At 47.5% G+C, this 13,118-nt stretch overlaps 1 protein-coding gene across 1 annotated transcript in view; it reads left to right on the top strand.

The window, feature by feature from the left end:
- Window positions 1–13,118, top strand: part of slc5a1 (solute carrier family 5 member 1) — a 44,205-nt gene that overhangs the window by 3,184 nt on the left and 27,903 nt on the right. Inside the window, exons 2-5 of the mRNA XM_078421283.1 lie at window positions 4,235–4,306; window positions 8,758–8,862; window positions 10,884–10,943; window positions 11,053–11,157. Of these exons, the coding sequence (XP_078277409.1) occupies window positions 4,235–4,306; window positions 8,758–8,862; window positions 10,884–10,943; window positions 11,053–11,157 (342 nt within the window). The remainder of the gene's footprint in view (window positions 1–4,234; window positions 4,307–8,757; window positions 8,863–10,883; window positions 10,944–11,052; window positions 11,158–13,118) is intronic.

Below are 13,118 nucleotides of genomic sequence, written 5' to 3'. Positions count from 1 at the left end.
TGGCATGGTTTTCTGGTGTAACCAGGTGCCCGACACCACTACCTCACTGCCACTGGGCCAACTCATCTTAGTTTTTAGTTTACTTTAGTTTAGAGACACAGCACGGAAACAGGCCCTTCGGCCCACCAAGTACAGCTCACCCACCACCTCCCTATCCCATTCTAGTTCCCCATTCTCCGTCCCACACAGGTAATCCAGTTCAGTTCAGTTTATTGTCATGGTTGCCGAGCTACAGTGAAAAGCTTCCCCCCCCCCTCCCCCCCCCTCCCCCCACCCTCGAGAGATCTGAAAATCTCAAATAAATCAAGTCAAGTCAAGTCAAGTTTATTTGTCACATACACATACACGATGTGCAGTGAAATGAAAGTGGCAATGCCTGCGGATTGTGCGAATAACACTACTCTACACACACTAGGGACAATTTACACATACACAAAGCCAATTAACCCGCATACCTATACGTCTTTGGAGTGTGGGGAAAAAGTGAAGATCTCAGAGAAAACCCACGTGGTCAAGGGGTGAACGTACGAACCTCGCACAGACTGCCCCCATAGTCGGGATCGAACCCGGGTCTCCGGCGTTGCAAGCGCTGTAAGGCAGCAACTCGACCACTGCGCCACCGTGCTACCCCGCCCCAATCTCTCCAAGCAGAAAGGTTGGAGTAGACAGAGGAAGCACTGGCTAATCAGCACTAGGCTTGAGGACTGACCCCAGCAAAGGCCAAAGAGATAAATAGCGGGAGGACATTACCTGAACTTGCGGACTTGAGTTACAGGGAGAGGTTGAGCAGGCTGGGAGTTGTTTCTTTGGAGTGTAGGAGCCTGAGTGGGTGACCTTATTAAGGTGTACAAGATCACAAAGGGTCACGAGGCACCGATAAAGTGAATGCTTACAAGGATAGAAGAGTCTAGAGGTGCAAAGGGAGCGATTTAGGAGGAACCTCACGGGAAACATTATCTCTGAAGGTAGTCTTTATCTGAAATGAGCTGTCAGAGGAAGTAATTGAAGTGGATTGAATTAAGATTCTAAAGAGACATTTGGATAGATGTATGAATAGGAAGAATTTTGAGGACAAACTTAGATTGGGTTTTTTTCTGGAATGCCAGAGGTGGGACCAAATGCAGGCAAATGGGACTAGCAGGAATGTCCACTAGTCAGCTTGGACAATGTGGGCTGCATCGTTCTAATGACTGTATATAGCTTGTGTTTGTGTAAAGTAGAATGCTGGATTTCTGAGATTTGAAGAAAAATAGTAGAGGACATGGAACTGTACGGTGGGGAAACAGGCCCTTCAGCCCATAATGTCCATGCTGAACATGATGCTAATCATGCTAATCTCCTCTGCCTGCACATGACCCATATCCCTTAATTCACTGCATATCCATGTGCCTATCCAAAAGTCTCTTAAACACCATCATTGTATCTGCTTCCACCACCACCCCCGGCAGCATGTTCCATGCACCCCCACCCTCCGTGTAAAAGATGGAGTAATATTACACCTCCTATAAACTTTGCCCCTTTCACATTAAAGCTATTCTCTCTAGTATCTCCCACCGTGGGAGAAGGACCTGACTGTCTACCCTATCTATGACTCTCATCATTTTATATACCTACCTGGTCTTCCCTCAACCCCTGACGTTCCAGAGAAAACAATCCAAGTTTGTCCAAAGATAGACACAAAACGCTGGAGTAACTCAGTGGGCCAGGGCAGCATCCCTAGAGAAAATGGATGGGTGACTGTTTGAGTCAGGACCCTTCTTCAGACCAGGTTTATTCCAAGTTTTGTTCCAAATTTGTCCAACCTCTCCTTAAACTAATACTCTCTAATCCAGGCAGGATCCTGGTAAATCTCTTCTGCACCCTCCCCAAAGCCTCCACGTCCTTCCACCATTGGGGCTGATTGGATAGCAGGCTCTTTGACGATTCTTGACTGGCGGTTTATGAGGTCCTATTTCCCCGTTCCAATCAAACCCAGCACGGAAATAATTTTTCTCAAACTTTTTTAAATAGCCGAGTTGATTTTCCACAGCAAAGTCCTGCTTTAGCATCGCGAGGCTGCATCCTCAGGACGTTCTGGAGCGAGTGACTGTTGTACAAGGAGGGAACGTGTCTCGGAATCCCAGCCCGTTTAGAGATACAGAAGGGACACAGGCCACTGAGTCCACGCCGACCATCTATCACCCGTACACTAGTTCTATGTTATTTTTGCATACTGCACCCCAGGGGCAACTTACAGAAGCCAATTAACCTATAAACCTGTGGCTCTTTGGAGTGGGGAGGAAACCGGAGCACCCGGAAAAAATCTACGTGGTCACAGGCAGAGCGCACAAACTCCGTAAAGACATCACCCATAGTCAGGATTGAACCTGGGTCTCTGGCGCTGTGAGGTAGTGACTCTGCCGCTGCACCACTGTGCCGCCACTCTCACACTCTGCACCACTGTGCCGCCACTCTCACACTCCGCACCACTCTCCCTCCATTCCCTGCATGTCCGTCTCTAACTCTGCACCCCAACAGTGTGAATGTGGCAAGGCTTGGTCACCCTCCCAATACATCACGATGCAGTTGTGACTCGAGTTGCAGGTCAGCAGAAATTTTGGGGGAAATTGGGGAGGCCACCATGATAGATGAACGGAGCTGGGGGAGGGGATGGAAGCTGGCAACAAGACGTAGGGTTAGTGGCAGCAAAGAGGACAATAGTGGTGTTGGAGGTTGCCGGGCCTGAGATCAGAGGACCAGGGGAGTTTGAGGAATGGGAGTGGCTTGTGGTGGGGGGGGGGGGGGGGGGGGGGTGGGGTGGGGTGGGGGTGTGGGGGGGTGAAGGTTGGTTTCACATTTGCCAAAGCTCCCTCCCAACATTGAACTGCAGGTGTTAGTCCACGGTTTCCGGAGACAAGCCCAAACCACAGGAACACCCTGGACAGGTTTTTTAACCAGAAATAATTTATTCAATTCTTTTACAATAATATGTACAGTATGAATTAAATCAAAAGGGTGACTTGGACAGGTTGTGTGAGTGGCAGATGCAGTTTAATGTGGATAAGTGTGAGGTTATCCACTTTGGTGGTAAGAATAGGAAGGCAGATTATTATGTGAATGGTGTCAAGTTAGGAAAAGGGGACGTACAATGAGATCTGGGTGTCCTAGTGCATCAGTCACTGAAAGGAAGCATGCAGGTACAGCAGGCAGTGAAGAAAGCCAATGGAATGTTGGCCTTCATAACAAGAGGAGTTGAGTATAGGAACAAAGAGGTCCTTTTGCAGATATACAGGGCCCTAGTGAGACCGCACCTGGAGTACTGAGATGAGGAAAATCTTTTTCAGTCAGAGAGTTGTAAATCTATGGAATTCTCTGCCTCAGAAGGCAGTGGAGGCCAATTCTCTGAATGCATTCAAGAGAGAGCTGGATAGAGCTCTTAAGGATAGCGGAGTCAGGGGGTATGGGGAGAAGGCAGGAACGGGGTACTGATTGAGAATGATCAGCCATGATTACAATGAATGGTGGTGCTGGCATGAAGGGCCGAATGGCCTACTCCTGCACCTATTGTCTATAAAACAAAACCCACTGAAAGGGTTAAATGCTTTTGTATTTTTTTCTCCTTTAGCAGGCTTTCTCTAGTGGGAAGGTGCTAACTGACTACAGCATATTGGGACCAGGACTAATGCCTTTAGGAATGTATCTTCCCTGTTCTTCACGATGTACCTGACTATCAACTCATTGCTCTTTGATCTATACAGTAGTGCTAACTGATAAGAGAGACAATCTCAGACCTGGCGGGAAGGTGCTAATTGACTACAGCACTTTGGGACCATGACTAAGGCCTTTAGAAATGCGTCTTTTTGATCTATACAGTATAAAACATCTTGTCCAGTCTTTGTTCTTTGGAGTGATAGCTCGGGAGAGTCAAGTGCTTGTTGCTTACTTGACTCGTGTACCCCCGACACTCCCACCGGCTGATATAGTAAAGCTTGTGTTGGTCTACCTAACCCATCGTGTGTTGTCTGTTTGAAGAAGAAGCAAACTTTAACACCACCATGATACAAGTCAAACAAATATACTTCAATACCAAATATACTATTATACAACTAACCCTGGACAGTGTGGCCCAGGATGTCAAACTACTGAAGTTTCCTCAAAGTTAAATCAATGTACAAATGTAAACAAAAACGTGAAGTGATGCAACTTGTGGACAAGTGCGCTCGACACTAAGTCACTCGTGTCCCTGCTTCCACAGGCGATGATGCGGAGTAACCGAGGCACGGTTGGAGGCTTCTTCCTCGCGGGCAGGAGCATGAGTTGGTGGCCGGTAAGTGGACCTCTACTGAAACCTCACAGGCCTGTGATGGCAGAGGGGTGTGTTGATCATTGTGGGAGGCTTTCAACCCACTGTCAGAGAGTGAGAGTGTTATCGTCAAGAGAGAGAAAGAGAGGGAGAGGCCGTAATATTACAAGGGGGAGTGAGAAGAAGTAATATCACTGTGCGAGAGTGAGTAATATTACAGCGTGAAACCGGGGGTTTTAGTATCATTGTGGGACAGTGAGTGTGGAGGTGTGGTATCACTGTAATCAGGCAATGTAATATCATACTGGGGGAGTGAAGGATTGTCACGGTGATAAGGAAGAGCGCTTTATTACACCCTGTGTAATGGTGAGGGTGCAGGTTGAGTGAGACGGTGAGAGTGAGGGTGTGGTATCACTGAAAGTGAGGGTTTAGTGTGAGAGTGAGGGTGGAGTGTTAATGTGAGAGTGAGGTCAGTGTGAGAGTGAGGGTTGAGTGTGAGAGTGAGGGTGGAGTGTCAGTGTGAGAGTGAGGGTGGAGTGTCAGTGTGAGAGTGAGGGTGAGGTCAGTGTGAGAGTGAGGGTGAGGTCAGTGTGAGAGTGAGAGTGTAGTGTTAGTGTGAGAGTGAGGGTGGAGTGTTAGGGTGAGAGTGAGGGTGAGGTCAGAGTTAGTGTGAGAGTGAGGGTATAGTGTGAGTGAGGGTTTACTGTGAGAGTGAAGGTGTAGTGTGAGAGTGAGGGTGGAGTGTGAGGGTGTAGTGTCAGTGTGAGGGTGAGGCAAGTGTGTGAGTGAGGGGGTGGTTTCACTGAGAGTGAGGGTGTGGTTTCGCTGTGAGAGTGCATTTACCCAGGCTCTGTGACTGTACAGGTCTGCGACTCTGTTACAGATTCCACCATTCCTCCTACAACTAGAGTTAGGCTCACAGCTCCGTAGTTCCCTGTTTTCTCTCTCCCTCCGTTACTGAGAATGTGACCCCTGCTCCATTCATTCAATCTCCCCTTGAGCCATCACACGCTACGAGTTATTCCAACCTGTGACTAAGCCCGGATCTAAGATTAGTACATGAGAGAGACGTAGACAGGGTAAATGGCCAGAATCGTTTCCTCATGGTAGGGGTATCAAAAACAAGGGGACATTTTAAAGATTAGAAGGGAAAGATTCCACTCTGGGACTGGTTGATTTCTGGAACCACTATCAGATTGTGGAATCACATACAATTGCTGCATTTAGGAGGCATTAAGACAGGCATATAAATAATGCAACACACAGACGGATACAGTCCTAAAGAGGGCAAATGGGATTACTGTAAGTGGGCAAAATGATCAGCACATTCATAGCAGGCTGAAGGGCCTGTTTCTGCGCTATCCGTCTGGTGACTCTCTACGAATTCAGTGAGAGGGAGAAGTGGGTGCTCACTTCTTCCAATCAAAGCCCAAACCTAAACAGACAGCTACCCAGAACACATAGAACATGGAGTAGTACAGCTCAGAAGCAGGCCCTTTGTCCCACAATGTCTGTGCCGAACATGATGTCAAGACAAACTCTTATCTGCCCGCACATAATCCATATCCCTCCGTTCCCTGCATATCCATATGCCTATCCCAAAGTCTTTTAAAAGCCATTATCATATCCGCCTCCACCATCACTTCTCCCGGCCTGTGTTCCAGGCACTCATCATCCTTTGTGTAAAAAAAACGCCCCATCTGATTTAAAATTTGCCCCTCACCTTAAAACCTTCTCTGGGGAGAAGGCAGGAGAATGGGGTTAGGAGGGAGAGGTAGATCACCCATGATTGAATGGCAGAGTAGACTTGATGGGCCGAATGGCCTAATTCTACTCCTATTCCTTACGACCTTCTGTCCTTAGTTCAGAAAATGGCAGTGAAAGGATTATTGGAGCTCGAGGGCGGAGATTTAAGGCAGTTGACAAATAAACTGGAGGAGGCTTCCGGCTAAATTCTTTGTGAATTAACTAATGGTACCTTGGAATGATGGCATTACGAGAAGCAGGAGTGGTGTTCGATAAAAGACATCGTGATCTCGTGATGGGAACAGTTTTGATGGATCAGCAATCTTCCCATTAGTTCAGCCCATGTCATCAGATTGTGAACATGTAGTTTTACACGAAGCTTCACCATTAAGCAATACTCCCGTATATTTTGTAATCAACACAATCGATTAATTAGCTATCACAATTAATGAACAACGCACTCAATTAATACATAAATATGACATGCCTGTGCTCAGGCCTTGCATCATTTGTGGAGAAGGACTTTCAATTAACTGGGCGTAGGTCCAATGTAAACTCTGAGATTTCAGCAACAGCAAAGGTTTGAGTTTACGCAACAATGCAAAGTGGAAACATCACACAATGTTTCACAGCAATGTTATCAGGTGCATAAGTTGTCAACAACCCCAAAATACTAACATCAGAGGTGCTGACTAAATCCACGGTCAAGGAGCTGGAGCTTGAGGGGACCTTAGTGAGGAAGTGCTACACGCACGGTGGTGCAGCGGTAGAGTTGTTGCCTCACCCAGGTTTGATCCTGACTACGGGTGCTGTCTGTAGGGAGTTTTGTATAATGCCCCCGTGACCTGCGTGGGTTCTTTTCCGTGTGCTCCGGTTTCCACCCGCATTCCAAAGACCTACAGGTTTGCGGGTTAATGGGCTTCGGTAGAATTGTAAATTGTCGCTAGTGTGCCGAGGATAGTGTTGGTGTGCAGGGATCGCTGGTCGGCTAGGTGGGCCAAAGGGCCCGTATTGCGTGTTGTATTGCTAAACTAAACTAAACTAAACAACCTCCCCTCCGTCTGGTATAGCTGCTGCCTCACAGCGCCGGAGACCTGGGTTTGATCCTAACCTCAGGTGGTGTCTGTGTGCAGTTTGCACATTCTCCCTGTGACCGCGTGGGTTTCTTCCAGGTGCACCTGTTTATTGGCCTCTCTAAACTGCCCCCAGTGTGCAGGGAATGGATGAGAAAATGGGATAACTTAGAATTAGTGTACACGGTTGATTGATGGTTGGTGAATGGGCTGAAGGGCCTGTTTCAAGGAGTGTTTTTCTATGAATCAATCAAACCTTCGCACCATCGACTGTGTCCCACACACACCTGCCCACTGAATGGTGCTGCTGTCTGTTTCCCTGTCAAAGAGCCCCCCCCCCCCGTCGTTACTGACGCCCCCCCCCGCCCCCCCCTCCACTCCCAATCTGCCAGCCTTCCTCTGATCAAGCAGAGTCTGCCAGCCTTCATCCCTGGACCTCATTGTACTGTACAGTTTCACTGTGAAGGACCTTACACAAGACACCTGAGCAACACCTTTGTGGTCGGGGAAAAGATTCCCAGGCCTGTCAGATTTGTAGGAAGTTTCAGTCTGAGAGTAAAAACGGTCAATTAAAGCAAATGCCTCCACTCACACTCAGAACAGACACGACTATAATTGTGGCACTCCGCCCACTCCAGATCCCACCCTGTCTGAGGTTGCTGTGTGTCAATATGCAGCGCATGGTTTACATTGTCTCTTTTTCTCCTGGTACATTCTCCTCCAGTTCTGGCAACTGCTAAACGTTCCCTGCACCAGACTCCGGCCTACTCAAACACAACACCTTTCAGGACCTGCCGGTGCACAGTTCCTCTGCTCTCCCACTTTCTCTGACCTATTTGTAACCTACAAGCATTCAAAAGTGTGTCGGGGGGTTATGGGGAGAAGGCAGGAGAATGGGGTTGATAGGGAATGATAGATCAGCCATGATTGAATAGCAGAGTGGACTTAATGGGCCGAATGGCCTAATTCTTCTCCCAGAACCTAGGAAAAGCCAGAGTTCAAGTCACCCAAACCCGCAGAACTTGGAAGGCTGAAAAGTGTGATAGAGGCAGTTAAAATCAAGAAGGGTTTCTCATGTAATTTTATAACATGGCAGGTGGTAATTTGGACCATTGAGTCTATGCTGAGTCTCAGAACATTCATGTCCCATTCTCCCACATTTCCCAGGGACACATTCTTTCCCAACCACTCTCTGTTTCAACACACTGGGGGCAACTTCCCCCACAGTAGGGGAAGCTCAAACTGGAGTGCACGGGTTTAGGATGTGAGTGGTGTGATTCAAAGGGAATCTGCAGAGAACGTTTTTTGCACGGAGGATGGTGAATATCCGGAACGAGCAGCCAGAGGAGGCAGTACAAACAAGTCCAATGAGACACCATTTCAAAGGTGTTTGGACAGGTCCATGGATCGGGAAGGTGTACAAACTCCGGGGCATAATGTGGGCAAATAGGATTACTGTGGATTAGCATCAAGGTCAGCATGGACAAGATGGGCCGAAGAACCTACTTCTGTGCCCACCAGCTCGATAACTCTATGTAAGTGGGCCTGAGTGCAAGGTTGGGGTCTCAGAGGGTAGCGGAGAGGGCTGGACAGGTCTCCTCTCCTTGCTCCCGTGGAGCACTGCACTGTCCTAACACTGTTTTATTTCTCCTTCAGATCGGGGCCTCTCTGTTTGCCAGCAACATCGGCAGCGGGCACTTCGTGGGCCTGGCTGGCAATGGCGCCGCGGGCGGAATAGCCACCGGTGGATTTGAATGGAACGTACGTGCGCGCCACCTGTTCCCTGCGGAGGACCGCTGTGGGTAGTTGCAGGGACAATGTTCCCCATGTTGGGGGAGTCCAGAACCAGGGGGGGTCACAGTTTAAGAATAAGGGGTAGGCCATTTAGGACTGAGATGAGGAAAATACTTTTTCACCCAGAGAGTTGTGAATCTGTGGAATTCTCTGCCACAGAAGGCAGTGGAGGCCGATCACTGGATGTTTTCAAGAGAGAGTTAGATTTAGCACTTGGGGATAACGGAATCAAGGGATATGGGGAGAAAGCAGGAAAGGGATACTGATTTTGAATGATCAGCCATGATCATATTGAATGGCAGTGCTGGCTCGAAGGGCCGAATGGTCCACTCCTGCACCTATTTTCATTGTGTAGTCAGATTACACTAGTCTGCTGGCAAAGCTGACTGATGCTTCAATGTCTAATTGCTGAGCACTAAATTATCACCGCTGGTATCCAAACCGGCATCCAGATTCAATGTGGCCCTTTGACCATGGTCCACTATGGGTTCGGCAGATGTCAACATTCACCCCATGAATCAGCCTGGTCAACTTTGACTGTACTGCCTCCAACTCGAATCCAAAACAGAATGACAGAATGGTTAAGGAGACACTTGCCTGTCCTCAGCTATCTAAAACATTGACTTATAATATATAATGTTATATACGTCATTGACTTATGATTTATAAAATAACCCATGTCATGCATCACTCTGTTTGGACTCGTCTTCAATGCAATGCAGTGAAGACTCATAAGATAACCAATAGTGTAAGAAAATAACTGCAGATGCTGGTACAAATCGAAGGTATTTATTCACAAAATGCTGGAGTAACTCAGCATCTCAGGAGAGAAGGAATGGGTGACGTTTCGGGTCGAGACCCTTCTTCAGACTGAAGATAAGATAACCAATGGTCCCCTTGGATCACATTTCCTTTTCTCATTCTTATTACAAAAATGCAACACGTCATATTTCTCAACATTAAATTGTATCTGCCATCACCCTGTTGTATCTCCTTGAAGTCTATTACTGACCTCACAGTTCACTGTGGCTCCACGTTTTATGTCACTTGCAGATTTGGAAATTGTCCCTTGTCCGCCCAAATCCAAGTCATTAATACATATTGTAATAACAGTGTAGGAAAGAACTGCAGATGCTGGTTTAAACCAAAGATAGGCGCAAAATTCTGGAGTAAATCAGCAGGACAGGCAGCATCTCTGGATAGAAGGAATGGGTGACATTTCGGGTCAAGATCCTTCTTCAGACTGAGGAAAAACAGTGGTTCTGTAGCTAACTCCTAACAAACTCCTCCCAATAAAGCCTCCAGTCTGAGGAACAACGTTTTACAACCATTGAACAACACCCATTTTTTTTGCTGCTCCTTTGACTCCAGGGCTTTCAATCCTGATTGCAAGTCCATTGTGTGGCACCTTCTCAAATCCTTTTGGAAGTGTAAATATATAAACCACATCCACGGCATTTCCCTCAACCACCCTCCCTGCCAATTCAGCAAAACATTCTACCGAGTTAAACACAACTTGATTTTCACAATTCCTGCTGCCTTTCTCGAAACAATCCACACGATCAATTGACTGCTAAATCTGTTCACAATTACTGTTTCTCGAACTTGTCCGACCACTGAAATTAAGAGATTATTTTTAATCATTTTGTTTGACGTGGTTGAGGCAGAGGCCATGGCTTTGTTTAAGGAGATAACGATGGACAAACAGTGTTTGAAGTGTGAAGTTCCTCAATCTGAAGTGGGACCCCGACGCAAAACGTCGCCCATTCCTTCTGTCCATAGATGCTGCCTGCCCTGCTGAGTTGCTCCAGCATTTTGTGTGTATCTTCGGTTTAAACTAGCATCTGTAGTTCCTTCCGAACAACAACAAAAGTGTTTGAAGTGCTTTTTGTCAAGGCCGTGAGATTTCTCTCAGTCCTTGTCATCAATATAATTTGCGGGATTACTTTGTGATGAAATCCTAACTTTGGCTGCTATTAACCCAACAGGCGCTGATCATTGTCATTATCCTGGGATGGCTCTTTGTGCCCATCTACATCAGAGCCGGTGTAAGTAGCTCTTTGATCCATGGTCCTCGTGCTCTCTGGCTGAGGATCGCAGTCCAGCTGTCCTTTTCCTGGTTTGGGATCTGACCCTGACAGTCTTCTTTCCCTCCAGGTTGTGACAATGCCGGAATACCTGAAGAAACGATTCGGAGGCAACCGGATCAGGATTTACTTGTCTGTCCTCTCCCTCTTCCTCTACATATTTACCAAGATATCGGTAAGTTAGCACCGGCCCTGAGCACCAACGCAGCTACTCTGACCAGTCCTGGTGTTGACGAGCAAGACCCCATCTTTAAATAAGGGTTCCATGATGGCGCAGCAGTTAGTGCGGCTACCTCACAGCTCCAGTGACCCAAGTTCAATCTTAGCCTCCTATGCTGTCTCTGTGGAGTTTGCACATTCTCTCTGTGACCACATGGCTTTCCCCCCACTTCCCTGCTTTCCTCCCCACATCCCAAGGATGTTAATTAGCTCCTGTGCCTGGCCCTGGGGTGTAGGACAATGACAAAAGAATGGTGGGCAGGTGTGAGGAATACAAGTTGTAGGGACGCAGAGAAATAGGGAGAGGGGAATGGGGCAGATGGGATTATCTTGATGGGTTGAAAGGGAAGGATAGATCAGCCATGAATGAATGGTGGAGTAGACTAGATGGGCCGAATGGCCTAAGTCTGCTCCTACAGTTTATGAACATGATCCACAGCCTGCTGGGCCAAATGGCCTCATCTGTGTTGTTCTAAACGAAGAAATATCTCTAAAATGTACTAACCCTCTAAATTCTATGGAATACAACTCCAATATGCATAACCTCCCTTTCTGATTGAACACTTGGAGTCCAGGCATTGCCCTGGTAATCCGACACTGCTAGGACAATGTATCTTTGGTAAGGTTGGTGCCTACCACTGCTCACAGTGCTCCATGTGTGTCCTGCCAGGGCTTTGTCCAGCCGGAGTGCAACTGTTTCCCACTGCTGCCCCATTCACTGTTCACAATATTAGTCAGGCTTAAGGTCAGTTCCATTGGCTTCTAGTGATTTCCTACTTTCTTGTGAGCTCCAGTGTTTGTGTACAGTTTCTGGTCGTCCTACAGGAAGGATGTGATTGCACTGGTTAGGGTGCCATCAACGCAGAACCGCCAGTATGTTGCCTGAGATGGAACCTTTCAATTATGAGGGGAGGCTGGAGACACTGGTCTGTTTTTCTTGTAGACCTGAGGGGTGACCTGATACAACAAGATATAAGTAAATAGACAATAGACAATAGACAATAGACAATAGGTGCAGGAGTAGGCCATTCAGCCCTTCGAGCCAGCACCGCCATTCAATGCGATCATGGCTGATCACTCTCAATCAGTACCCCGTTCCTGCCTTCTCCCCATACCCCCTCACTCCGCTATCCTTAAGAGCTCTGTCCAGCTCTCTCTTGAAAGCATCCAACGAACTGGCCTCCACTGCCTTCTGAGGCAGAGAATTCCACACCTTCACCACCCTCTGACTGAAAAAGTTCTTCCTCATCTCCGTTCTAAATGGCCTACCCCTTATTCTCAAACTGTGGCCCCTTGTTCTGGACTCCCCCAACATTGGGAACATGTTATCTGCCTCTAATGTGTCCAATCCCCTAATTATCTTATATGTTTCAATAAGATCCCCCCTCATCCTTCTAAATTCCAGTGTATACAAGCCCAATCGCTCCAGCCTTTCAACATACGACAGTCCCGCCATTCCGGGAATTAACCTAGTGAACCTACGCTGCACGCCCTCCATAGCAAGAATATCCTTCCTCAAATTTGGAGACCAAAACTGCACACAGTACTCCAGGTGCGGTCTCACCAGGGCCCGGTACAACTGTAGAAGGACCTCTTTGCTCCTATACTCAACTCCTCTTGTTACGAAGGCCAACATTCCATTGGCTTTCTTCACTGCCTGCTGAACCTGCATGCTTCCTTTCATTGACTGATGCACTAGGACACCCAGATCTCGTTGAACTCCCCCTCCTCCTAACTTGACACCATTCAGATAATAATCTGCCTTTCTATTCTTACTTCCAAAGTGAATAACCTCACACTTACCTACATTAAACTGCATCTGCCATGTATCCGCCCACTCACACAACCTGTCCAAGTCACCCTGCAGCCTTATTGCATCTTCCTCACAATTCACACTACCTCCCAACTTAGTATCAT

Source organism: Rhinoraja longicauda, chromosome 25 (genome assembly GCF_053455715.1).
Source record: "Rhinoraja longicauda isolate Sanriku21f chromosome 25, sRhiLon1.1, whole genome shotgun sequence".
Taxonomy (NCBI): Eukaryota; Metazoa; Chordata; class Chondrichthyes; order Rajiformes; family Arhynchobatidae; genus Rhinoraja; species Rhinoraja longicauda.
This window is presented reverse-complemented; position numbering and strand designations above follow the sequence as displayed.